This window comes from Genypterus blacodes, unplaced genomic scaffold (assembly GCF_046128005.1).
Source record: "Genypterus blacodes isolate CSIRO-AG114 ecotype Tasmania unplaced genomic scaffold, CSIRO-AGI_Gbla_v1 ptg000073l_1, whole genome shotgun sequence".
Lineage (NCBI taxonomy): Eukaryota > Metazoa > Chordata > Actinopteri > Ophidiiformes > Ophidiidae > Genypterus > Genypterus blacodes.
The window spans coordinates 961,984-987,751 of NW_027466883.1; the positions used below are offsets into that span (position 1 = coordinate 961,984).

The 25,768-nt window shown below is 43.7% G+C and overlaps 2 protein-coding genes across 6 annotated transcripts in view; both read right to left on the reverse strand.

Moving 5' to 3' along the window:
* Positions 1-17,530, reverse strand: part of pacs2 (phosphofurin acidic cluster sorting protein 2) — a 41,555-nt gene extending 24,025 nt beyond the window's left edge. For all 4 annotated transcript variants that reach the window (XM_076157734.1, XM_076157736.1, XM_076157735.1 and 1 more), the window contains exon 1: positions 17,156-17,530. In XM_076157734.1, coding sequence (XP_076013849.1) covers positions 17,156-17,274 — 119 coding nt within the window. In that variant the 5' untranslated portion in view covers positions 17,275-17,530. The remainder of the gene's footprint in view (positions 1-17,155) is intronic.
* A 1,518-nt stretch (positions 17,531-19,048) lies between these two features.
* Positions 19,049-25,247, reverse strand: srsf5a (serine and arginine rich splicing factor 5a). Of its 2 annotated transcripts, XM_076157747.1 has the most exons (8): positions 25,150-25,247; positions 23,252-23,383; positions 23,085-23,155; positions 22,725-22,823; positions 22,149-22,218; positions 20,608-20,681; positions 20,387-20,491; positions 19,049-20,286 (listed from the first exon to the last, which is right to left on the reverse strand). In XM_076157747.1, exons 2-8 carry the CDS (start codon positions 23,375-23,377, stop codon positions 19,983-19,985), a joined length of 849 nt encoding a protein of 282 aa, XP_076013862.1. In that variant the 5' UTR covers positions 23,378-23,383; positions 25,150-25,247; the 3' UTR covers positions 19,049-19,982. The 2 variants fall into 2 exon arrangements, with proteins under 2 accessions (XP_076013862.1, XP_076013863.1); XM_076157748.1 differs by lacking the exons at positions 19,049-20,286; positions 20,387-20,491; positions 20,608-20,681 and adding an exon at positions 21,210-21,703.
* Between the last annotated feature and the right edge of the window lie 521 nt (positions 25,248-25,768).

Here is a 25,768-nt window from a genome sequence, read left to right on the forward strand (position 1 = left end):
TTATCCTGCTGTCAATGTACTTCATTCTGCTTTAAATAACTGAATGGCTCATTATTTTACAAATCCATTCCATGATGTCAAGGTCCCCAGTTAAGGTTCCTGTTCCCATAGCAAATAATGTGTCTATCAAGAGCCATCTGCTTCATCCAGGACATCAAACCCACCTGCTTATTACAGTAAATCCCTCTGGATGAGTCACCTAAATGCCTATAAATGCCAATGTAAAGTGTCAGTACCTTTCAAAAAACTATTATTTATTATTGCCTCGCTCTCTCTTGTTCTCTCCACATCTGTAAGCATATTATGGGCTTCCTCAGCTCTGACCTTTTCTTCCCCTTGCACGTCGTACCAGGCAAGTTCATCAATAATTAGATTATTGTTCATCATTCTATGGAGGTGTGAAACCTGTTCACACATCTGTGTTTCGTTTGTCTTTTGTTGCGACACCAAAAACGTATATCTTATATTTGAATCACAATCATAATTGTTTATGAAATGCACAAGTAAGATATTTTCCTTAATTCAGCTTTACAAAAGCACTTTTCCTCCGAGAGCCAGATTTTGAGATTCTTCATTTTTGTAACACTCACATCATCACTGCATCTGTCACTCTGTATGAACAGATACGGGTGGCTGGAGGCTTACTGTCTCTATGGCAACTGGGTTCTCACAAATCGGCTTACTGTACATTTGCTATATTACACAAGTACATACAGAGAGACAATAATTTGTGATGCTGCAACATCATTGTCCTGACTGAAACTGGAGACACAGACATTACACAGGAATACTGCTTTCTAGCTATTTAAGTACATCTCTAACAAACACACACACACACACACACACACAAACAAGCCTATTGTCACACACACTCGATGGCTGGGGGTTGTAAACGCTTCACATCCTACTCTAAACACGTCGGTCTGTCACACACGGAGGCATGTCATTCCAAACCGACACTGTCTGTATCAGCAGACATGCTTACTCCGCCCGCTCCACAACATGCTTAACACACACACACACACACACACACACACACACACACACACTGGTAAACAACACACTCGACTTGTTTCTGTCTTTAAAGACATTACTGCTGGTTTGAGCATCGAGTGGAGAGACTCAGGGACAGAAATAGTGGCTATATGACAGAGGTCACACTATCAGCGGTCTGATATTAAGTTCAACCACCATTATTAAGAGAATAATTCACCATAGAATGAATGACACCTCAGAATTACACCTTAAAGAGAGCCGTATAATAATACCATACAGGAATACCATGTAGTTCTCCAGAGAATATCCCACATACAAATAGCACAATTAAGTAAAGACATGTATAACTGTAGATTTTGTCTTCATATTAAACATTTTCTCTATGTACTATTATGTAGCTTTACTTTCCCCATAGATTAAAACCCTCCTCAGTGTATTTAATCAAGAACATTAAACTGCTACAAGTGCTATTGAACAGCCTTGAAAGAAGCGTCTGTTGTTGTTTATCGTACTTTTTTTTACCAGCCAACAGAGAGGCCAAGGCCAAGTGCTGAATATGTAAAAAAAAAAAAAGAAGATAAATTGGACCGCCTCTCTCTCTCTCTCTCTCTCTCTCTCTCTCTCTCTCTCTCTCTCTCTCTCTCTCTCTCTCTCTCTCTCTCTCTCTCTCTCTCTCTCTCTCTCTCTCTCTCTCTCTCTCTCTCTCTCTCTCTCTCTCTCTCTCTCTCTCTCTCTCTCTCTCTCTCTCTCTCTCTCTCTCTCTCTCTCTCTCTCTCTCTCTCTCTCTCTCTCTCTCTCTCTCTCTCTCTCTCTCTCTCTCTCTCTCTCTCAGCGGCAAATATGCAACAGAAAGTAAATGAGGTTTCTGCATGAAAGAGCGCGAGAAACGGCAGTGAGGGATGACGCGTGAAGAAAGAGAGAAAAAAAAAGTGTTGGGAAGGAGCAGAAGGAAACTAATGTGAGGGAAAGTGAGAGCAAGAAACAGACAGAAAGTGACAGGCAGACAGAGAGCCATGCAGCAATATTATACAGAAGAAAGACACAGCCAGATGCGGAAGGCTGCAGACCTCCACCTCCGGTGACATCTTAATAGAGGGTCATTAAAAGGTGATGACAAGGCACACGGCCATAAAATCTGTGCTTTCTTTGCACTTGTTAAATCAATCAATAACGCCATTTGCAATACAGGAATGACTTCAGGAAGAGAGCATCCAGGACCCGTTTTGGTGCCTGAACTACAGTTACTGTACCATTTCTAGCTCCTTGTGCAGGGTAGATACTCTCCAACGCATAGGATACTGTAACTGTAGGTCAAATTGATTGGTCTTGTGAGCTACACAAGACCAATCAATGATACACCCACAAGTCAGAAACACATTTCCCCCATGACAATCAAGTGGATATAACCACAATGAGGGTTTACTTTCCACAGTTAACAATTTCCCCATGGAGATCTCTTTGTCTCTTCTCCATCACAAGAATATTCGCAAAACAGAACAAGATGTCCCCTTCATTGCGTCTGGAAATAACTTGGCAGTTACTCTAATTTTCCATAAACTTCGCCTGAATTACAGTGGGAATGGGAGCGAACTTGGTGTGCTTTAATAAAAACACACAGCAAAAGTTTGAGAATAGAGAAAAAAGTAAGGAAATTTAATCGCCGAGTGATAAACTTGTAAAATGGCAAAATGATAGCACAGAATAGCACAAAGCTGTATAGGAAATAACTGACAAATTAAAAAATTTGCTAGATGAAGTCTATCAAACTACTACAACTACGTGTTTCTGAATCTAACATAACGACCTTTCATGGTGAGTATGGATAGTGACTGAAACCTCAGTGTGAGAGTCTCAGACAGAGACAACGCCAACAAAACCGTGTTGATAATTACAGGAAGAGAAGACACACAAAGACTGCCACACCTCTCCAAGACAAACCACTCATATTCCCTCAGGGTTATTTGACAATAAACATCTTATAATTATATGTCCAGGGAGCTTTCTTCCTGTGAGCCTATTAGAGATCAACATCATCTTCCTGTGATCATCTAGATTATGGTGACATTTAAATTTTAAATGTATACATTACACATTCCATCTACACAAGAGCAAGAAAATAACAATTTAAATCAATTTAAATGGGAAAAAACTGATTAGTAAGTATTTTGCTGTTTGATTATGTTTTGATAATGTAGGAAGAAGAGGAAGACAAAAAAGAAGTAATTAGTTGAAGCAGCGTTTGGTTGCTTTTTCACGTTTCTCTCTTTCCTTTCTTCGTCTTAAGTTCCATTTTGGTTTCTTTACGCCTGCTGGGTCATTAAATATGGCAGCTGTATCTGAGTGCTGCATCTCCATGCCTTGCTCATGCATCACTGGGTGTCAGAAGCACCTACAGGGTGCAGCGTCAGCGTCAGCACACGTTAACTGCATCCAAAATATAGTGAAATGTAAAAACGTACTGCAGATCCAGAGTACACAGTGTTGAGAGGAGTACTCACATCCTTGACTAGCAGTGATGTCATCAGAAAACAAGACAGGAAGGAAGGGGGGCGTTTTTAAGACAGAAGAAGAAGAAGAAAGGAGGAAACAGGGAGGGGAGGAAGAATAGACAAGAGGGGAGGAAGGCAGTAAGAAGGAACCTCAAAGCTATAGTACTTGAGTAAGGAGAGAGGGACAGAGAGAAAGAGAGAGGCAGAGGCAGAGAGAGAGAGAGACAGCGAGAGCGAGAAAGACAGAGAGAGAGAAAGAGATGGAGAGAGAGAGAGAGAGAGAGAGAGAGAGCTTACATCTGCTGTGCTTCTCTCCCATTATTCAGCCATGTGGCGCTCTAGAGCTCAGCTGCTCATGCAATATTCAGCTATAGGGATTTACTGACTGGATGTGGAGACAGAGATGTGTGTGTGTGTGTGTGTGTGTATGAGTCAAAAATAGATTATAGTTTAACATCACAGGAGGGAAGGAGACGGGCAGTTTTGATGGGCAAAAAAAAGAATCTCAGCATACACACACACACACACACACACACAAAGTGAACAAGGTACAAAGACGCAGCCATGTTTTCAGACGACATATTTTTCAAAGTGACAACTGATCCTTCACTTGGACTTGGAAGCCCAAATATTTACATTTCAACAACAGCAGTAAGCAAATATGATGCTGCTAAAGAGCAGAGTTTAGTTACACAGGTGGATGGACGACTCGGAGAGTGGAAAGGGAAGTGGAATGAAAAACTATGTTCAGCTTTGGGGTTTGATGCAATCAGGTGCGCTGAAGGTAGACAGACAGATGGATCACAACATGAACACACACACACACACACACACACACACATACCCTATCTCTGCTGCTCATGAATAATAAACAGACGGCAGGATACAAAGTCTAAACTCCGTCCCGATGGCTGCCCGCTCTTCCTATAAATCACGCTCATATTTGCTCAGTGAGTGTGTGTCAGTCGATCATTAAGCTGCGAAGGCCAGCAGAGTGGCAGGAGATACTTCAGCCTCTTCACACCTCCCCTCCGCCCAACACACCAACATTTCAACATGAAAGGAGGGGAGGACGACACAGGAACGGCCTCAGTCGTTACAGAGAGGAGAGAGTCGACACACACACTATCTCCAAAGAACAGAGGGGAAGTTCAGACGGGCCTCCTCGCTCGGTATTTACTAATTGGCTACAAGGGGGGGAAATGCATAAAAGACTGTAAATGTGAGAGTGCTGGTGAAGATTAAAAAAAAGGGGGCAAATGTTCTTTGAAAATATTCCTGTCAACTTTCATGCCACTGGAATACTTTAATGTGGAATTAACTAAATGAAACTGTGTGACATTGCAGAGAAAAGAGGGGAAACAATTAACTTCAACGAGAGAAGAAACTAAATTCATGGATGACAAGTGAAGGAAAAACCAAGAACACAACATGAGTTTCTGCTAATTTTTAACTATTAACATCCTGTGTGTGTGCGTTTGTGTGCGTGAGAGAGAGAGAGAGACTATTTTTAATTTGGATAGCAAGAGACTAATGAGCACAAACACAAATGATGCAGACATCAAAAGAAAAACCCTCAGGGGATATAAAGATAAAAGACATCCACACAAAAAAATGATTACTAAATTAAAAAAAAAAAGTACAATATACGTATAAACATATCTATAGACTTAAAACTGGTTTGATCAGTAATAACTGTGACTCTACTACAACTTGAAGAGAAAACCGCAAAAATCACAATTAATGGGTGAATCAATACTTCTTCTGGTTGCTTATTTTGCCTAAAAATCGTCCCAAACACTAAATGTATTCAATAGACTGTGATTTCAACATGTTATTAATCGTTTCCCCTCATTTTCATAAATGTTCAGAAGACAGAAAGACAAGGCAGTAGGGACAGACGGAGAGAGAACAAGACCAAAGGACAGCGTTCTACGGCAGACAGGCGGCACCAGAGACGGACAGGATGAAAGAGACGGTGAGTTACAGATGAAGATGAAGGTGAGGGTTGAAATGGATGAGGCGTTCATGTTCCCCTGAGACCGGCACGCAGACCCCGAGGACACTGGCCTCCACCACCCCCCCGCCGCCCCCTTCTGATGAAACTCAGCCGTGAAATTCCTGCCACGCGCCTCCTCCTGTCCGCTCGTCCCTCCCCATCCCTGCCGGGCCGTCCCCAACGTCACTTTGACAGCTCAATAATTGACTGCTTATCTTTTATTAATACGGGGGAGCCATTAGTCCACCGTGTCTGGCGTTCGGCGTGGTGGAGACAAAGCACCTCCTCGCTGTCCTTTGTCCCATATTTTGGCATCTGTTCAATGTCTCACTGTACTGTGGCCACTTAATTAGCCTCATACACCACAGAGGTGTCCTCAGCCGCACTGTGCTGTTGCTGTGTTACCCACAATAGAAAGGCTATGTTGTCAAAGAGTGGAGGAATATTAATATGTTGAATCATAAACAGTACTTGTTCATATTTGTGTTTAAATGTTGTTGTTGTTGTTGTCGTTGTTCGAGAGGCTCAGCTCAGCAGCGGCGGCTCATATTTTGCCTGTTAAGCTAAAATCAAAGCTTCAAAAAGCGACATGCGGTATTTTGTTCATTTGCTCCTTTAAAGTGTAACATAGTGGGCCGTTGCTGTTGAATTTTGTCACTCAGTGTGCACGACAGTACTGCTGCGAGAGAGCTTACAAGCGGATAAAAAATGTTTGCACATGGAAGCATTGCAAAGCTCACAACATGTCTCAGGCTCTGTTTGTCTCTGAAGCACAATGAATGAATGGAATGGAAACACAAAGCAGGAGGTGTGTGTGTGTATGTGTGTGTGTGTGTGTGTGTGTGGAGGGTGGGTTGCTCTGCTCACCTTCAATGACTGTAATCTGGCCTGCAGGACTTCGATAAGAGGACAAGTCTCCCTTCACGGTGGGATTTTTCATTCGCCATCTCTGGTTTGTGCACCGTCGGCCGTTAAAACCTCCGTCAGACTCGGCCGAGGTTTAAGGAGACCGGGAGACGCGTTATTGATCACTGTGTTCCTCCATTACAGGGGTTCAGGGAAAGTTAGTTTCGATCCATTCTGCTGTTTAAATCAACTGGTAATCACAGTTGGGTTGACTCTGCGGCGGAGGGAGTGATCGCTGTGTGGTTCTTTCAATGTCTTCCAATGCAAATCCCACTCATATGTATGCATAAGGGCTTTAACATGCTGCTCAGGTTCCTCCTCACATTCTTTATCATATCAACATCATTATATTATCAACAGTGAGTGGGCATGAAAACATTACCAACTGGATTGTTCTATTTTTAGGCTTAATATCATGAAATATGTGGTTTGCAATCAGTTTGCAATCTCCAGAAAAGAACATTTCATGACTTAAAGTTCATCGTCATCATCATCAATCACCCTTACTCCTGTCCCGTCTGGACTTCTGTGCATTTTAACTGACTAAGACCTATTTGATGTTGGTCTATAATAGGGAGACCCAGCGCTTTTTTTCTGCTTGGGTCAGACTTGGGTCAGAATTTGATCTTTTGATCAATTTTCTTTTGGATGCATTCATCTTAATCCGTCTTTTTGCTCACCTTCACTCCTCTTTACTTCTCCTCCTGTTCAGCTGTTCCTTTATTCAGACAAAGCAGAGCTATTTCTGATCTGATCGCAAAAGATTCCTCTGTCGAAACGTAGATGTAACAAGCTGTTGAGAACTGAAGAGCGAGAGAGAGAGAGAGAGAGAGAGAGGGAGAGAGAGAGAGAGCAAGACAGAGAGCTCCTCATAATCAAATCTCAGTACTCCCGCTCAGAGGCACCGTCATTGAACAAGCTATTGATGGGAAAGTGAGAGAGACGAGAAAGAGAGAGAGAAAGAACAGTGGAGTGAATCTGGTGTGGAGCTTCGTTCACTAAACCAGGAGAAATCTTTCTTTATCCATTATAAATGCACACCATTAAAAATGCAAGACAGGCAGAAATGAAATTCGCTCCTTCAATCAGCTCGAGGTAACAGTGACCTAGAAATAATTAAAACGACTCAGAATGCTGAAACCGATTGTGTGTGTGTGTGTGTGTGTGTGTGTGTGTGTGTGTGTGTGTGTGTGTGTGTGTGTGTGTGTGTGTGCCTGGTTAAAAGAGAAAAGAGGGTTGTGGGTGCAGGCATGATATTATGTTCAAAGAGAAGATAAGAAAAGGTAGGAGGGTTAGAAGTTGGAGCGTGTGGCTATAAAAAAACTCCATCTTTTTGTCTTTTTATGTTTCACAGCCAGAGTGAGCGCAGAGTCTCGTTCAACCAAAGAACACAAAATGATCTGCGCCCTCCGAGCGCCCAGAGGGGCCGCGGCACTAACTGGAATACAAATGAGAGCTTTGTATGCGGCGCTCTGCAGCACGCCACTCTGCTCTGCTTCACCCATGATGCCCGACCGCTGGACACATACTTTAATCATCTCCATCATGGCAATTTCAGCCGCCAGGCATTGTGTGCGTGTTTGTGTGCAGTGTTCATATCCTGCACAAGGCTCCAGTGTGGTCAGAGTGAGAAATATACAAAACTCTGATAAACATTTGCATCCCTTTGTTCCTGGAATACCTGGTTTGGTTGGTTTGTATAGTACAGCTGATGCAAAAATAAAAGAAGAGTGACATGCTGCATCTATCTTAAAAGTAACTTCCTAACATCTTGACATCGATGTTAAAAAAACTACATGAAGACAGATATAAACTAAGCTATTTTAAGGTTTTTAAGCTTTACCACTAAAGGGGCAAATGAAATAAGTCAAACCAATGCTGGATGTGTGACGCAAACATCAGTTTAGGTGTAGACATTTACATTACATTTACAATGAGTCATTTGGCAGAAGATTTTATCCAAAGCGATGAGATTTGAATACAACACGAGCAAAGATCTAGACCAGAGAGAACAACAAGCGTACGTACACCTGAGGAACTTTCTCCTGTGATATCATGGGTCTACTTATCTACAAGAAATGATAAATAAGGGAGAAAAGGGTCAAATGTGCCTAGAGTACAGTGTGTAAAACATTTACACTGGAATATATGTCAAAACAGATCAGTGGTAAGAGAATATTGACAGATATACGAGTCATAGCCTATAAACAATGTATCATTTGGAGCGGAATGGAGCATTTAAGGAAAAGCATGAGACTAAGGGGTTCATCCTTTAGGAAGAGGGTCCTGCTCAAGGAAATGTCATGAAATGTGTTCTATATATACCTGGTGCACCAAAGTTAACAACATGGCCTCGGCAGGAAAGGGCAACATATCCTCAGAGATCAGGGCTCCTCCTCTTGGGGACCGTGAATGTGTGTGATCACATTAGACTGGTGAGATATTATAGTTCCCACTCCAGACCAAAGTGGTGTACAGAACACAAACTGGGAGCATTTAATAAACCACCAGTGTAACAATCTGTCTGTCACACATTATTAAACTAGGGACATCTGAGAGACATTATGATTACAAATGGAAGACTTGAGATGCAACATTAGACACTGCTTCAGATTACATTACATCACACTCAAATTTAGTTGAGAGAGATTGTTTTTATATAAATGATTAATCAGGGTGAAGTGGAAGTTTAAACATGAATGTAAACAAAGAGGCCCTAAATCTTGACTCAGACACTTCTCCTTTGTGGTGGAAGCCGAGTTACCAAACTGAGGGCATTAAAGAACAGAAGGCCTTCTGGGTGATGGCTCTTGTTCCATGTGAATCAAACGTGACCCCAACACGGCCGAGTGCGAACCACCGCACCATTTTTGGACAAGACTCCCGGTGTTCCCGACCCGTTTTTTACAGCTGCGTGCTGTGGACGAGCAGCGGGTTTCTTTTACAGGGTCACACATCGCACAGTAACCCGTTTTAAACTGTGAGCCTGTTCAGTCTCCGAGCTGTAACCCAAGCTTTTAATATCCCCTGTCCGCTAAAACAAATATGCATCACAGAGACAATGACGCTCTATTGTAGGAGACAGGTCGGACACAAAACATCCCTCTTTTCTGCTCTAGAATTATTTGATTTGTTTACACTGAGCTCGTGGGAAATTATACACAGTTGGCCATACGTGACTGAACCCAATGCTGACTGCTGAATGTGAAGCTTGTCCACTGCATGACAATTCATTTGAGTCATTCATTGAACAGCTTCATTTGCGGGCAGCTCTGCAGCAGATTAGCTGGACCACAGCACTGTTGCTTGCTCAGCATGTGGAGGAGCAGAAAGGTTGTGTTTACTGGCTTGTAAAGCGATGCTTATTTCTGACTGGCAACCATAATGAACGCTCATTTCCAGCCATCCAGGGGCACAGATGAAAGGGTTCAGTTGCCAGTGCCAACCTCGGGATTTCGTCGGTGTCCGTCTGTCCATCTGGGAGGGGACATGGAAACACGGAAGAGGTCATATGACTCATCCGGCCAGAGTGAGCTGCCAGACGTGGCACAACAGCTTTCCTAATTACTACAATATGTTAAAACCTCCTAAGCTCTCCTCTCAGCCACAGGTTTTCTAAAAGGAACCTGACCTACATTTCTCCTCTATGCTCTGAATCCTGAAAAAGGTCCCGAGCTTCAGTGAGAGAAAACTGAAATAGTAACTTCCTCTTCTCACACTGCAGTCCTGCCTACAGGGTCGTCCTGTCATTGCCTAAAATGAAAACATGACAACAATAAAAACGCATACAAGACCAGAAAGTAAAAAGTAACCTGATTGTTACATCTCCAAACCTTTGAAAGAAACAGAATATGAACGATGTGCAGCTTTGCATGGAAAACAGTGAAAATCAATAATTAGGGGCAGGTGGTATACAGGTCAAAGCTTTCTCCCTCACAACTGCCAAAGTGCAGAATAACACAAACACTGCTGCTATGGCAATCGGTGGCTAATGTCTTACTAGGATTTCCCAGGATGTGGATGTTTAGACACACAGTCTTCATTTCAAATATGACTCACACTGCAGATGACTGAGGGACTGACGTCTATTCTACCATAGCAGCTGAGATGAAAAACCCAAAGTGCCTCAGAGGTAAATTTGCAGCAATAGCTTCATCTAATTGAGGCTGATAATATAATCAGCATCAGTGCCGAGGCAGAAAATGTAATTTCAATAGGAGGAAATCGGCCCTTTAACTGCCAAAGTCAAGCTGTCCAGTTCACATTATCAATTCTTTGTGCACTGGTGTGAGAGAGATAAAACAGGAGCGGACAAAGTCTCATTTCTGTGAAAGCAAGCCAGACAGAGGAGACACGAGATAATCCAAAAAATATTCTCCAGCCACAGAAAGACTTACCGGAACATCCCAAACAAATTCAGCAATCTGTCCTTTCAGCGTGTCACTGGACTACAAAAACACCTCCGATGTTCCTGAGATGGTGCACAGAGCCACACAAACCCACACAATATCACCTGCCACAAAGTTTCTGATTGATCTCTCCCTCTTTCCAGGTTGTTCGTCTCACTTCTGCATTACCCTGAAATGGAACTCGTGGAACAAAGCAAATAGGTCCCAGGATGCTCATAATCACACAGCCATGATTTGAGCTACGTTTGGAAACAAGGTCAGCTCTGCGGCGGAGAAAACCCAGTTTCACACAGAGAGAAAGGGTTCAGAAGGGAATTTATCCATTAGTAGAGCAGAAGAGGAAAATCAAAGGTCTGCGATTACATCATCAGACCGAGGCACTAGGCCGTAACGTTCTTCTTTGGATTGGTCAAATGCAGGACATGAATTTCGGTTGACACACAGTGTGCGACTCTTAAGATCTTGCATTGTTCCGTCCAAACAGGTCACCTAAACCTTTCACATGAGCCGGGGAGATATCGATCAAGCACAAGCCGAGTACCGCCCACACAGTCCCAAGAAAGGGACAGAACACCTGTGTGGGCGTGCAGAGCCTTTCACCAAACAAGCACCACATTTACTCTGCACGCTAATGATACTAAACCATACATTCCTCCATCAGAGGCTGATGAAGTGCAACATTTGGATACTAGAAATGAAAAGTGTGTTTGAAAAGTTGTCAATCTGTTTGCTCACATTGGCAGCAGGCGAGTGGATTAAGCCTTTTGCTGTATGATGTCATTAGTAAGCAGTTATGGAGGTTTCATTGAGTCTGTGCGCTGTCTACTTAGACTAAGAGATCAGCTTTAGAGAACATTATGGCCCCGGAATGAGCCGTTACAGTAGCACAGTATCTGGCCCAGGTTTCACTCTGGATCAATGCGATCCCGGGGGTTCCATGCGGACATTTTCTCCCAAGGAACGCTGCTGAATTGCAAAAGAGTGCGTGGACCAAATGTCATTCTCTACGCCGCCATACCTCAAGTGGCAAACGGGCTTTGCTCCCTTTTCTAATTGGCGTGGATTCAATCTGGGGGAGCACGGATCCATGTGGAATTTCATCTTTAACCTCCCCGAGCCTCAATTACAAAAGTGCTGCCGTCTTTTTGTTTTGCAGCCTTTCTCACAACCTTTATTCACCCCCAGGAGATTAACTGCTTTCTTATTTCTTGGCAGCTGCTAATAGGGGGCTGAATACATGAATAAATCCTTAACACCACAAGCCAGGCTTAAAAACATGCTTTACTGTAATCTGGGTTTAATGTCGACACTTGATGGCGCGAATAGTATCCAGAAGTCTCATAAGACTGGTTTTGTTGACCTTCACTTGGTCCCTTCATGCTTCAAATTCAGTAGTAACATTCTGTATTTGTGGCCATAACACCCGTGTTCATTTATAATAACAGAGTGCCATTTGCCCGCTTTCTATGCTGTTGATCCTGTTTACAGAAGGCAGTGAACCGAAGCAAAAATTGAAATTTGGGAGGCATCACAGAGTTGTGCACTGAGGCACGAGAAAAGTCAGCTGGAAGCAAAATTGATCAGCTTGCAGAGCCACACATAGGAACTCAAGAGTGTGTGTGTGTGTGTGTGTGTGTGTGTGTGTGTGTGTGTGTGTGTGTGTGTGTGTGTGTGTGTGTGTGTGTGTGTGTGTGTGTGTGTGTGTGTGTGTGTGTGTGTGTGGCAAGGATCCGACTGCCCTTTCCTGTCCTGCCCAGTCTCTCCTCTAGGACCTGCTGCGTCAGCGACACGGGGGGGCTCTCTTACATAAGACATTGTGTCTTAACATTCGAGGAACGCGACGGGGAAATTCACTTGAAGTTGACGTTTGAGTGTTTCACGGAAAGATCTGCAGGCGTGTGAACCTGGCTGACACCATGTATGACATATGGGTTTGAGTGTATTTAAACAGGACAATATTAGCACAGAACAGCCTCAGAGTGCAGGACAACGAGAGGGACATAAAACAATGAGAGCCTTTAACCGCCTCTTGTTCGTCCTACTCTGAATTCCCGTAGTGTGAGCATCCCAGGCAGCGCGGGGGACAAAAGAGCGAGTGTCTCTCTGCGGCTCAAAGCGACATCTCAGCCCTCTCGCCTCCAACAGGCCCAAATATGACAGCCTACTGGGTCCAGCTGCCACTCGAGGGCCAGTTCAATCCCATGCTCTGTCTCAGAGATTGGCCCCATCTCTCACAGACCTTAGCCTACCGCCAGTGGGCCTCCGCACAGAGATCCGACTGATGCCCACTTCAGAAATACCAAGATGAAACATGGCCTTTGCCCTTGGCTTGGAGAACAGAGCGGCTTAGGTGGTAACATCAGCTGTGCGATTGATTTTGCGGGAGGAGCGCGAGGATGAAGAGGCCCTCAGAAGACGCAACCATCTTTAGGAACGAGCCTGCTATTGCTGGAAGACATTCAGAATCCTTACGTGCTGAAGAGCCACATCTGGCTCTTATTCAAAATGCTGCTCACGATGAGGCGTCACAACGTTAAATGCACAAGTCACATTCTCACTCGAGGTGTCAGATGCCGGCAGACTAATAAAGAACATAAAAGTGCAACGCTCTCAGCCTGACGCTCGCCCTTCAAGCACCTTCTTGCTTTAACAAGGGTTGATTGATACTGCAGGTTCTAAGCTCCGCACATAGGAAAAGTGAGCTGACGGAAATTATTTATGTGGAAGTAATATAACTCCAGAGGTGTTTTCCCATGTCAGCGGTGTTCACTTGATCTACGTGACGAGAACGGGTTCCAGAGGTAGCCAAGGCTCTGGGAGTTGCGCAAGAGGTGACAAACTAGGCCAACGTGCAGTGATTACAAACCGGCTGCTGCCAGTGATTGCGAAGGCGTTCAGCACTCACTCACTCACTCACTCACCTGGTTTGGCCTCTTCAGACTTTCACCACTACGCAAACGAGAAAAAGGCTTAAGCTGGAAGTTGTGACACGGCATCAGCTGTGGAGGATTAAGAGTGTGCGTCGCGTCATGTCGCGTGAGATTAGCTCGACTAGGTGCCTGGGCTCAGAATTTATCAATCAACCCCTTCGCCTGTCTTGTGAAAAGGGTCGACAGAGACATAATGTATGTAATTTGGTGGACGGAATTAGTTTTGGAGCACTTTGGAGTCGTGTCAAAACCCTCAACATGAACACCTGGCAGCTCTTGGCCGCTGGCATTCTTGGCCCAGCCACCCTCCATGTTCGGCGGTCTAAGCCCCGCCCCCACCTGTGATGTGTGGTTATGAGGCACGGCGGCGCGGCGCAGCTCGTGTCCTGAGGTAACTGTGGGGAAACATGAGCTTGGTGTGCAGAGGCAGCACTTCTGTAAGCCCTGCAGCCTAATAGCTTTGGGCTTCAGAGACGCAGAGAGCAAGGAATTAAGGAGGCTCGCAGAAATTACAGCGTAAACTGATAAAAAAAATGAAAAAACAGGAGTGGGGCGACCGGCTGAAATTAAAAGTCCTCCGTCTGTCGGCCCCCTGTGACTGAATATTGGAGTACTGATGGACACACACAAGGCAAACAGACAGCAGGGCCAGATAAACAACAGAACATTGTATATCCTCTACAAACCACGGATCGCCTGTGACACTCTCATTTGGGCAAACAAACAGTAAGCTTGCAGAATAGCTTTGGATTCTGGGTATTATTGCTGACCTAAACCCTTCGCTTAAGACATTTTGCTCTGTAGGAGGACCCACATCATCCCAGTCCCAGACCGCCACAAAGACCTGATTCAAAAAGGGGGTTTTTACCATCAGTTTCCATCAAACCTGAACCTGGATCATTCCATTCAGCCCGTCTAATGTAGTCTCAAGTCAAAACAAATAACTCAAATATAACCATATCCAGAGAACACACAAATATGCCGTTTTGTTGCACGGGCGTAGATTCAGTTTTTCATTCATGCGGGATCTGACAGCTTTCATTAGTTACTCTGCTAACGCCAACGCAAAGCCGAGGCACAATCCAAACTGGAGGAGGAAACCGTGACTTACTTACTTATTTTGATTTACATCGTTTTCCAGCTTGGCATTCAAAGTAACACCGCCCTGTGGATTTTGGGGTAAAATGACTTGTCGTGTCCATTCGGCGCCGCAGGACTGTTTGAATGATGCGGTCAATACATTCATCAGACGGAATATACATGGGGAAATGTGAAATTAGATATTTATATGCAGTTAGTTTGCTTGGGTAAAAAATGAAAATAGTTAGAGGAGACTGGTCACTCTTCTGCAAAACTGACATTTATGGGTTTAACATTCAAAAAATGCCAAATCTGTAAAGGTTCAGCAAGATGCAGGGGCAAAACCTTTACAGCCCTGTATCTCAAAACAGGTCTGGGGTGGGGGGGGCAGAGGGAACCTTCACCGGTTGTCAATGTGTATTTGGCGCCTTTGCTCAAAGAGGGATCTGACATCAGTTTAAAGACCTGAGCTGCTTCCGTCTGAATTCGGAAAGACAGCGGTCAATACAGAGCTGTTAGGATCCACGAACAGGCCTCCACGGGTAGCTGACTTCACACCAGAGGAGAGGACGCTCCGGTGGGTCAGAGCAAAGGCCTCACATCAGACAAACTCATTCAGGGAGACGCTGGGTCAGGGTGGACTCAACCTGGACATTTAGTGTAAGGTACATGAATGTTTCACACGTTGCCCCCTCAGCTGGATAAGCAAACCAAAGCTATTCCTGTAAGTGAATTAGTCTTATTTCAACTAAAGGCCGTGTAATGTAATACCCACTGACTGGACTAACTTAAGAGGATCGAGGAGGGCTAAGCAGAGAGAGAGAGCGAGAGAGAGAGAGAGAGAGAGAGAGAGAGAGAGAGAGAGAGAGAGAGAGTCATCAGTTTTACAAAGTTCCCCAAACAACCTGATTAATTACAGCCTATGTTGTGCTCCACAGGCTGACAACTGCTGACCAAAGTCTGACAGGAGCTTATTACTCAAACCATCTAGGCTTCAACCACAAACTCCTCTGGATGTATATTCCCGTCACACGGCACAGTCGGATCTAAGTATGTTTTTAGATGAAGGGGAAACAAAATCAGATTTCGTCGCAATATCAACAAACTCAGATCATTATATCCCCGGAATAGCAATAAACAAACTGCCCCGCGTTGTGATGTTTCTCTCTCTCTCTCGCTTGTTTCCGGAGAGATCTTGGCTGTGTTTATGCTACAGCTGCACTCGGCCGCGAGTCTCATTTTTCTTCCCGAGGTCAAATCTTAATGAAGCAGAAATGTCATTTTATTGGGCCGCTTCCTGCTGTCTTCAGTCTGACCGCTCGTATCAAAAACCCATGACTGCTGACCGTTATGTTACTCCACTGCATCATTTGTCTTGTTTGTTTAGTGGAGTGTGTGAGGAAAGACGGACAGATGTAATGGAGGAGTCCATTGAAGGGACATTGAGGTGCTGTAATGTGACTCTATGCTCTATCTTCCTTCCCTTTTGCTATTTGAAACAACAAGGAACATTCAGTGTCTGCTCTCAATGCAAGCAAGTCCTCTAAATAGCAGAACTGTCTCTTAACTAAACGCATAGAAAATGGCTGAATGAGGCCATGGGATAATGTAGCTGCACAATCAATGCAAAACTGATACAAGCCAGAATAGAAGCAGATGTGATTGGATAACGTGTCCATTTTACAATGAGGGAGCGTTTATGTAATAATCCCATATGCATGATTTGGCTTCTATAGTCTTAATATTTTGATGTGCAGGTCAGTTGACAGTGATGGCACTCAGTTGACTCAATTGAGAATGGAACGTGCACAGTCGAAACAATAACATGTATATTTGAATTCGTCCCAGTAAATCAAAATTGAGCATTGAAGTCGTGCAGCGTGAGTCTGGGGTCATGGGGTCACGGGTGCTATGATCCCCTCTATGATGGAGGCGGCCACAGTGACCTGTCTGCCGTCAGGCCGCTCTGCATCCTGACATCTGAATGGATGCTTATAAGCCTCCACTTTCATTCAACCCAAAAGTCTATGTGCAGCCTGCAAGAATCCAGTGTTTACACCTTTACAGTCTGTTGTCACTCTGCACTGCTATTTGTGGTGGCTGACTGCCAAATGTTTGTCACCAAACACAGAATACACTTGGTCTCCACCTTTTAATATAGAGCTACATCACCGACTACCAGTGCAGATGGCTGATGTGGCATTAATCCCGGAGCTGGGTATCCACTGGACATAATGATACAGCAAAGTGGAGGTAAGCCGCAGCAGTCTGGCGCATTGGTAGACTCTGGGCTGTAAAGTTTAAAGGCTCCGCTGTGCCTGTTCACGCCGCCTGCAGTTGCCTTACCTCGGGATGCAGTTCGGGGAGGACCCATCTATCTCCCACGTCGCAAACAGGTTCATGGGCACGGGTCTGTTGAGAGCCCCGCTGCCGGGGAAACTCAGCCGGCCACTTCTCTCCGCCATGGTCCCGGGGTGCGGGTGGAACCGTGCGACACCCAAGCAGGTTATTTGTCAACAGCAGACCGGGTGCGGTGTTCTGTCTGCGTCGTTAAAGTGGCTCCGTCACACACACTCACGTTAGTGCGAGGTGAACGCCGGAGGACGAACTCATTTCTCCGTCATTGTGGTGCCGGTAGGTCAGTGTGGAGCTCCGGTACCGGGAGGGGAACTGCGCAGGACTGAACCGGGCGACCGCCGAGCTTGTTGTGCCTACTGCCTACCACGCTACTGGGGAAAGTATGAAGGCTGATTAATGCCACGGAGGCGTGGCGAGAGGGGAGGCGAAGAGTAATCACAGTTTCTGTTTGGGCTTAAAGCGCAATTATATGTTTTGAACTCTGAAAAGAACAACTAGGAGCTTTACATTGTTAAACAAATATTTTTATACTTTCTAAGTGATACTCAAGCCTAAATAATATGTCTGTAGAGTCTCGAATATACTACACACAAGTCACACTACACATTAATACTATATTTAGAGATTTTGGAGATAGACAGGAAAGGAAGGAGAAAAAGGAAAGAAATATTGAAACCTAGGAAATTAATTCATGTGGACAAGATGCATAAGGAGAGGAAGAAACGGGTTTAAAGCAAAATGCTGGAAAATGTTCATTCACAGGCAGGAGTGGAATTCTTTTGATTCTGTATGTGGCTTAATGTATACAGCTTAATCACATTTTTGCATTTAATTGCAGCAGGGACAGGCAAAGACCCCAGTCAGATATGAGCCCAGGGCTTTCTTGTGGGGAGGCAACAGAGCAACCGTTTTCATGTTAGAAAGAAAATACCAAAATAGCCTGAGAAACCACTCTTACAGCATAACTCACTTTCAGCTGTACATATGTTTGTCGCAAACACCCACTGAGTCACCAACATATTGCTCAACATGCTGCCTCAATGTAACGCAATGCTCCTACTCGAGGCTCTGATGCATATACAACTATTATTTGACTTTGTGTTGATTTGATTCACCATTATGAAGGAATTTACAGCAATCCAGCAGATGTGGTTGAGCTTCTAGATCATTTTGTACCTTATTGAAGCTTTTCCCTCTTGGATACTCTGTGGCATTAATCGCCTCTCATACATCCATACCAGGAAAACGTCATCAACGTAATTGCTCAGCTCTGCATTTCACTGGTTTCCCTGGCAGGTGCAGTGCTGCAGGTCTGGGCGGCTCCTGCACCCCTAACATTCACTTTTTACTTACCAGACATTACCAAAACCCTTTTTGCTGACACATGGTGCACTGCTTCATCGCCAATCCGCTCATATCACTTCATGATTTAGAGATGGAATCGTCCTCACTCGAGATGTGGTCCTGCACTTGGGATGTTCTGCACCTCGGTGAATGTTTTGCAGTTAACCACATGCACACATTTTGTATTTTAACTAAAGAGTGCTTGTATGTCTCATTGTACTGATCTTTTACATGGACACCAGAGCCTTCAGAAAGTCTGAACGTCTCACTGCAGGCAGGTGCTGCCACCATGTGGTCAATGTAAAGCTGCAATGTGCAGCAAATCAGTGCTGCACAATGCATAATTTTATAGGTTCAAATCCCATTCTAAGAATATCAGTGAAAACATTGAGTGTTTTGTTGACTTGGTTTCATTTCCTGATTAATTAGGAACAGAAAGCTTGACAGCTGATGGAGTCAATAAGCATACTAACCCCTTGATTGGAAATGTGATGCATTTTCAAGGAGGGACAAATTGGAGAATGACCGACACGTCTGATGGTCGTGAAAGCTTTATTAAGGTTTGCTTTTCCAGAAATGTCACATGAATCTCTGGACTCCAGAAATGTTTTTCAAAATAGTCACTTTCTTCAAAAAAACAAACAAAAATATTGTGTTTCATTGTTAGCAAATCAGTATACTGAATAATATAATTCTGCCTGCTGAAACAAAAAAACACAACTCTCTCATGTTTAAGAACTCACCAACCAGCAGAGCGAGGCTGGATCTTAAGTAAACACAAGCAAAGGAAAATTAATGGCCGACATCAAACATGGAGCCGGAGCTCACTGCACCATCCAACTAAATAGTCAAAAGTAGACAGATTCCAACAGAATTACAAAAACAAGCTGAAGTAAATCACCGTCTGAGATGTTTGCATTTGTATATTCACATATCAGGGCAGCGATTCCAACACGTAGAAGCACGCACTGTTGGGCGTAGTCACAGCTTCACACAATCTCAGGACCTTGATATCTTAAAAACATGAACATTTGGGGGAAAATCCATACAATTCCCACCTGACGTTTAACTTAATGTGACAAGCAAAAAAAAACGGGAGAATGGATGGAATCGTCTTTATGGCAGATCCTTGGCAGACAATGAGAGTAGGCACCAAGGTTTATCCATAGAGTATGTAACCCGTGAGAGACGTTTCTCGAAATCTCATCGACACACGAGGGCTTTCAAAATGGAATTGTATGAATCACGAGACAGCTAGAAATCAGACGTATTCTTTCTGTGGAAGCACATCCAAACTAAGAATTACAGATATTTACAAATGTGGGCATATTAATTGACTTGATGTTCTTACTTCAAAAAAAGAAGCTGTCCCGAAGGCAAACCCCCCCCCTTAATTAAAAAACAAAAGCCTCACGCAGGCCTAAGGTCAGCAGCTTTCAATCTATTAAACTGCCTACAGGTGTAAAACATCTCACTGTTTGCTGTCTACTGATGCAGAGCGGGAACGGGAGCGGGAGCGAGAACGGGAGCGAGAACGGGAACGGGAGCGCGACTGTTTGTTCTGAGCGGGAGGAGGAGAACGTGAGCGGGACTTGGAGCGGGATTTTGAACGGGACTTGGAGCGAGAGGGGGATCTGGCGCCGGCCTTGCCTCCCGCCGATTTCTTTTCTGGCGTGCGGCTGGGGGATCTGGAGCGACTCCTGGAACGGTTGCGACTCCTGGAACGGCTCTTCGAGCGGGAGTAGCTGCGGGAACGGGAGCGGCTCTTGCTTTGACTGTTGGGGGGGGAGAGGAGAGGAATCGTAAATCATGGAATTACACAATCAAATATGTCTCCTACCGCAAACCAACCAAATTGGTTTCAATCAAACTCACCTCCTGCGATCCTCAAAGATTTTCAGCTTGCGTCCATTCAGTTCTGTCCCATCAAGCTTGGAAATGGCATTCTTCATATCGCTGCGAGATGCAAACTCAACCACCCTATAATCAAGAGGTTTTTTTTTAATGAGACGATGTCATGAAATCATTTCGCCTGTTGACAACTCAAAGCATACTGTGGAACTTCAGGGTTAACGGACATACAGAGATGTACTCACCCTTCATTTTTGTTGGGTCTGTGAGCGTCCACAAAGGTAACTTCACCTGCTTTTCTCATCAGGTCTTTCAGGTCCTGTTGCAAAGCATATGGAGGATTATTAAATGAATCAAACATGCGAGATGCCAGTGAGAGCCTTTGCAGACCTGAAGGGAGAAAAATGAGCAAGAAACCAGCACACACATACACAAAAAACTTTAACCTGGGTTATACTAACCTAGGTCTCATAGCAAAACAATATATGTGATAAGCTCGTGTTTCAGTGGAGGGTAGGTAAAGGGGGACAAAAAGGCCACTGAAAAAGCTCTGTGAGTGGACAAGTGTTTCATTTACCCAAAAATACCCAAGTCGCACTAGTAGGCTCCTTGAATTCGCGATTTATCAGAAAAAAAAGAAAAACGATTTAACACCACAGTGAGATACCTGACAGCTGTATAGTGACACTGCAGTTGGGGCTTTAATGTGACTTAATTTTGTATTTAGTAAAGTGATTATCATCTGAGTGTGTGTGACAATAAACATGTATGATAATATTTGGTGCTACTGATAGGACAGAAAAATAACTAGTCGAATTTGTGGTGCCTTTTTGTTCATGTAACCTACAAAAAAACGACTTGCATACTAAAACCACCCTCCCTTCCCCGCTTGAGAATGTATGTCTACACCCATGTACCCCCAACCCTTTACAAACCCAATCACATATTGAGTTTTATGCTACTTACCATTCCATACCCAGGAAGATATTAGCATAGAGCCACTCCAAATAGCAAATGGGAACCAATGCAGTGTTAAGCCCTTGAGAAACGACCTCTGCCTTGATTCAGCATCCGGCCTCCACAAGTAAGGAACCACCAGAGAGCAAGTAGGGGGGAGGGGGTGTGCGCCCAACTCAGCACCCCCCCAGCTCCATCAGCAACAGAAAAAGACCCAAACGGGAGAGTGTAGGGACCGTGGATTTGAGGGGGGTTACAGCAGTCGGGGATGCCAGCCCACAGACCCTCCAGACTGTGGCTACGGACCTCCTAAGGCTACCGTATCCTGCGCTAGACCACTTTCACCCTCTAGGGGGCCCAGCCAAGACTTTAGACCGGCGGCAACTGCGTGTGAGGAGAGGCACCAAATGGACACTATTCAGAAAAAAACAGCCAGGAGAGGGCGCTATACACTTCTGACACCTCCATGGAGGATGTGCATTCAACTCTGATATAAGGAAACCATATCAGAGCAGCGGTTAAAAAACATTTATATGATTTTGGTTAAGAATGCCCATCAGCTATAACAATGCTTTCTGTGAAAAAAAAACAACAGAATATGGAGGCAAAGCGAGAAAAAAAAGACTGGGGGCTTTCTTATCTGATTAGCCAATTGAATTTAAAAGTATATACATGTTTGGAGTTTTTTTTTTGTACTTTTGAAAATTTACCTAGGCGGATCAAATGAATGCTGCTGCACATAAACACAGGTCATTAATCTGTTTCAGATATTTAAAGAAAAAATTCCTTTGAGTAATTTGACACGGAGGAAAGTGCGGTAATCTCTCACCTGCCAGCTGATACGCGAGGAGAGGTTCTCTACAATGAGTCTGTATTCAGTCCGCACAGGTGGGCCATACCTGTAGAGCACAGGGCAAAAAGGAAAGAGTTTTAAGTACAATATCTTGCAATAAGTGTCGGTGTTACATGCCTCGAAATGCGTCTCAGTTTATTTTTCACGACACAACCTACCACTTTCCAAACATTTCCGTTGCGCGTTGCGTTTGTTTTTCAGCTGTTGAGCTCTGTCAATATTTGATTTGGACTCTGAGACGGAATGACATGCCTTCATTTGCCAAAAGCTCTCTTCAGACATGTGACTATCTCACTGCTGATACATGTATGGTCAAATGTATTAAAAAGTGCCGCGTTTTATGTTACGTAATGAATTATTTATCGTTTGAGTTAGTTATTTAACTTTATCTCTTTGTTTGTATAAATATCTTAGACCACTTTTAATATCAGTTAGTTAATGTGCTGGATTTCCTTTTCCAGTTACCAGTGACAGTCAGTGACTGTGCCACAACATGATTAGAAGCTACACATTACTGAGTAGTTCAGGCTTCAGCGAGCTCAGCTAACGTACCTGGATCCACTGCTGCGTGACGGCCGATAGCTGCTGAAGCGTCCCATTCCAGGGCCGCCTCCCCGTCCTCGTCTGGAGCGTGCGTGCTCAATAGTGACCCTGAGAAGTGTAGAAGTGATTAGTATGGTAGGCAGTACACCGACAGTACACATTGAGGGTTCTAACCCCCCCAAGACTACTTAGCAGGCACCTTCATCCAGTGAAGACACCAACGAATGAACATGCCTGGAATCAAAGGGACCATCTCTACAACTTCTAGTCTAGTCCTTTCTGTAGAACCGGACAACTATTAGGTTCCTCAAAGTAAGAAGTCAACTTAGACCTGTACTAAGACCTGTTGTCCTCAGATCAGGGCCGTACCTTTCATTACACAGTTCTTTGCCATTCAACTCGTACACTGCATCATCTGCGTCTCTGTGGTCATCAAATTCCTGAGTAGAGAGGAGAAAGGGTTAGGACTCAGTCAAGGTGAAAGGCTGAACGGGATCCGGTTTATTTACACGCACGGGACATTCAGTTATACTAACCACAAAGCCAAATCCGTTCTTTAGATTGATTTCCCGGATGCGTCCATAGCCTTTGAAAAACTTCTCCACGTCTCTCTCTCTGGCATGGGGGCTTAGACGGCCAATAAAGACGCGACAGCCACTCATGTTTACCTGGTGCAAAGACAAACACAAGTTAGCAGAGGTCACTCACTACTGCAATAAAAGCAGGCTAATATTTGACAACCATTAGACAGTGTATAACTCCAGATTTTCTTACAACAATAAGAAAATCTGGAGTTGCGCCTACTGTACCTCACAAAGACTGCGAAACTGACCAGCAGTTTGTTTTAAACCTAGCAGTTTATGTCCTCAGGCACCAAGATAAGTCACAGAAATACATAAACAGTACGAGTACAGCCAAGCTGGGGCATTTTCAGACGTTTCAAATTGGGCAACCTGATGCCAGAAATCTATCTATAAGCTATCTATTTTTAAGCAGATCTATTTTTTACAGCCACACAGATTGGTTGGTGTCTAATACACTAGATCTGTGGTTCCCAAAGTGGGGGCGTGACAAGAGAGAAACCATGTTGAAAGCAGAAGAGCTGTTAAACAGTAAAAGTTGCACAATACTTCACTGTTAGACCACACTATTATTAGTTGTTAAATAATAAGTTCCACTTTTCTGAATTGCAATGTTTGAAATAAATTCCAGAGGCGTTTGGAAGCTAAAGATGTGTGTGTGTGTGTGCAGAGGTGTGCGTTGGGGGGCCTGCAGAAAAGGTCTGGGAACCACGGCACTGGATTTTTTTTTACAACTTGTGAAAAGAACAGAGTCCAATACTGAGTAATGCCTAACGAGTCAGTTGTCAGAAAATTAATCAATAACCGGGTAAATACCAATTTATCTTCTTTGTATTTGATCATGTTAATCAGCCAGACATTGCCTAATCCCACTGTTTCTATAGATAGGATTAGTTGCTTTTGTTAGTTTTAAACTAATCGAAGGAATCCTAATGGGATTTTAGATGAGATGCAATGATTAAGTGTACCACACAGAGACAACTAAATTGATTGCAAATATTTGTCACGATTTCTTAACTTTTAACATTTGTGATCAATGGATGAATCAGGTAGTAAGTGAATGATACGGGACATAATCACAGGAGGTCCTGACTTCAAACTACACTGAAACTGCTCAGAACAGACCCTGTAAATGGAGGAAGTCTCTGCATAAAGGACCACGTGATGATCCAGCTACACCAGACTTTTGTTTGGCGGGCCTACACCGTCGCACGAACCCACAAATCCGTAATATGCACAAATTCAGTTAACCAGTACTACAATCAAATCGAAAACATTGATTACAGGTTTAATTCCTAGATTTAAGATCATGTATCTGAACCGAGAAGCCGCGAAGGCACCACTTGTGGTCTGGGCCTTCTTTTCAACCATACGTTAGTGTTTAAATGTATCTAATCGCGAGTGATCCTTTATTTTTGGATTGCATTGTGAGGTTTGTTCTACACACACCTGTATCATTCTATTATCCTCACTTTAAACCAGGTTGTAGAGAAGAAAGCAAAGAACGGAAAATGAATTCCTGGGTAAAATTCGAAAGGGTTTTTTCTAAAAAAAAAACAACAATACTCGACTTAATTACTGTTGCAAAATTGCAATATGTGTCGTCGTACTTATGTTATTTTGGCGGAATAGTAATGGTTTATGACATTAATCGTGTTGCTTCTCATGCGACCATTTCAAAGCAGTTAGCATTAGCACTAGCTTGCCTCGCGGTCGGGGTAGCGGTAGCTTTTGAAGCTAATGTTAGACAGAAACATTCGGTAACGAACATACGAGCAATAACAATATACTCATCAAAAACACAACGTAATAATTGACAAAATTATTAAACTTTAAACGGGAATCGTCCTTACCTCCGTTTTCTCCAGTTTTCTCTCTGAAACAGCTGCAAATACAGCCCTTTAGATTTAACCTTTACTTGGCTGATCAAAATGGCGAATGAGTCCAGAGAGCAAGGATGAGAACGCTATGAGGAAACGTTGCCTGAAAGTTGCCAGATCCGATAGTAAGCGTGCAGAGCTCATTGGATGCTGCGTAGCAATGCTGTATGTCTATTTTACAATATAACAACGTTAGAAAAGAACATATCATTGTACTCACGAAATAATTTAAAAAACTACCTTGGATTAGTGAATTTTCCTATATTCGAAGACACAATTTCTACATTTTGAAGAGGGCTGCAATAGGGATATGGCAACCCCGAATAACAGGCGACTCGACTTCGTGAAGAGAACTGCATGAGACTTCTGAGCCAAACAGACAAAAAGAACAATACATTTAGGAAAACGCAATAATTTTTTACTCATCTCTTTTCTTTTATATTGTTGATGCGTTTTGGAGACTCAAAATAATTTCTCAATTCAGAACTAATTAATTGAAACAAAGGGGGGTATTTAGAGCTTGAAATCACGTCTATGAATTTCCCAAATCGTACAAAATAATCCTTTAAACGAAGTAATAACACACATTATA

Bases quoted from the DNA above. Each gene is read 5' to 3' on its own strand.
- srsf5a (XM_076157747.1), bottom strand. From the start codon at position 23,377: ATGAGTGGCTGTCGCGTCTTTATTGGCCGTCTAAGCCCCCATGCCAGA. The intron at 22,824-23,084 runs GTACGGCCCTGA...TACACTTCTCAG, and splicing joins AAAGAACTGTGTAATGAAAG to GGTCACTATTGAGCACGCAC. The intron at 20,492-20,607 runs GTGAGTACATCT...TCTTGATTATAG, and splicing joins AGACCCAACAAAAATGAAGG to GGTGGTTGAGTTTGCATCTC.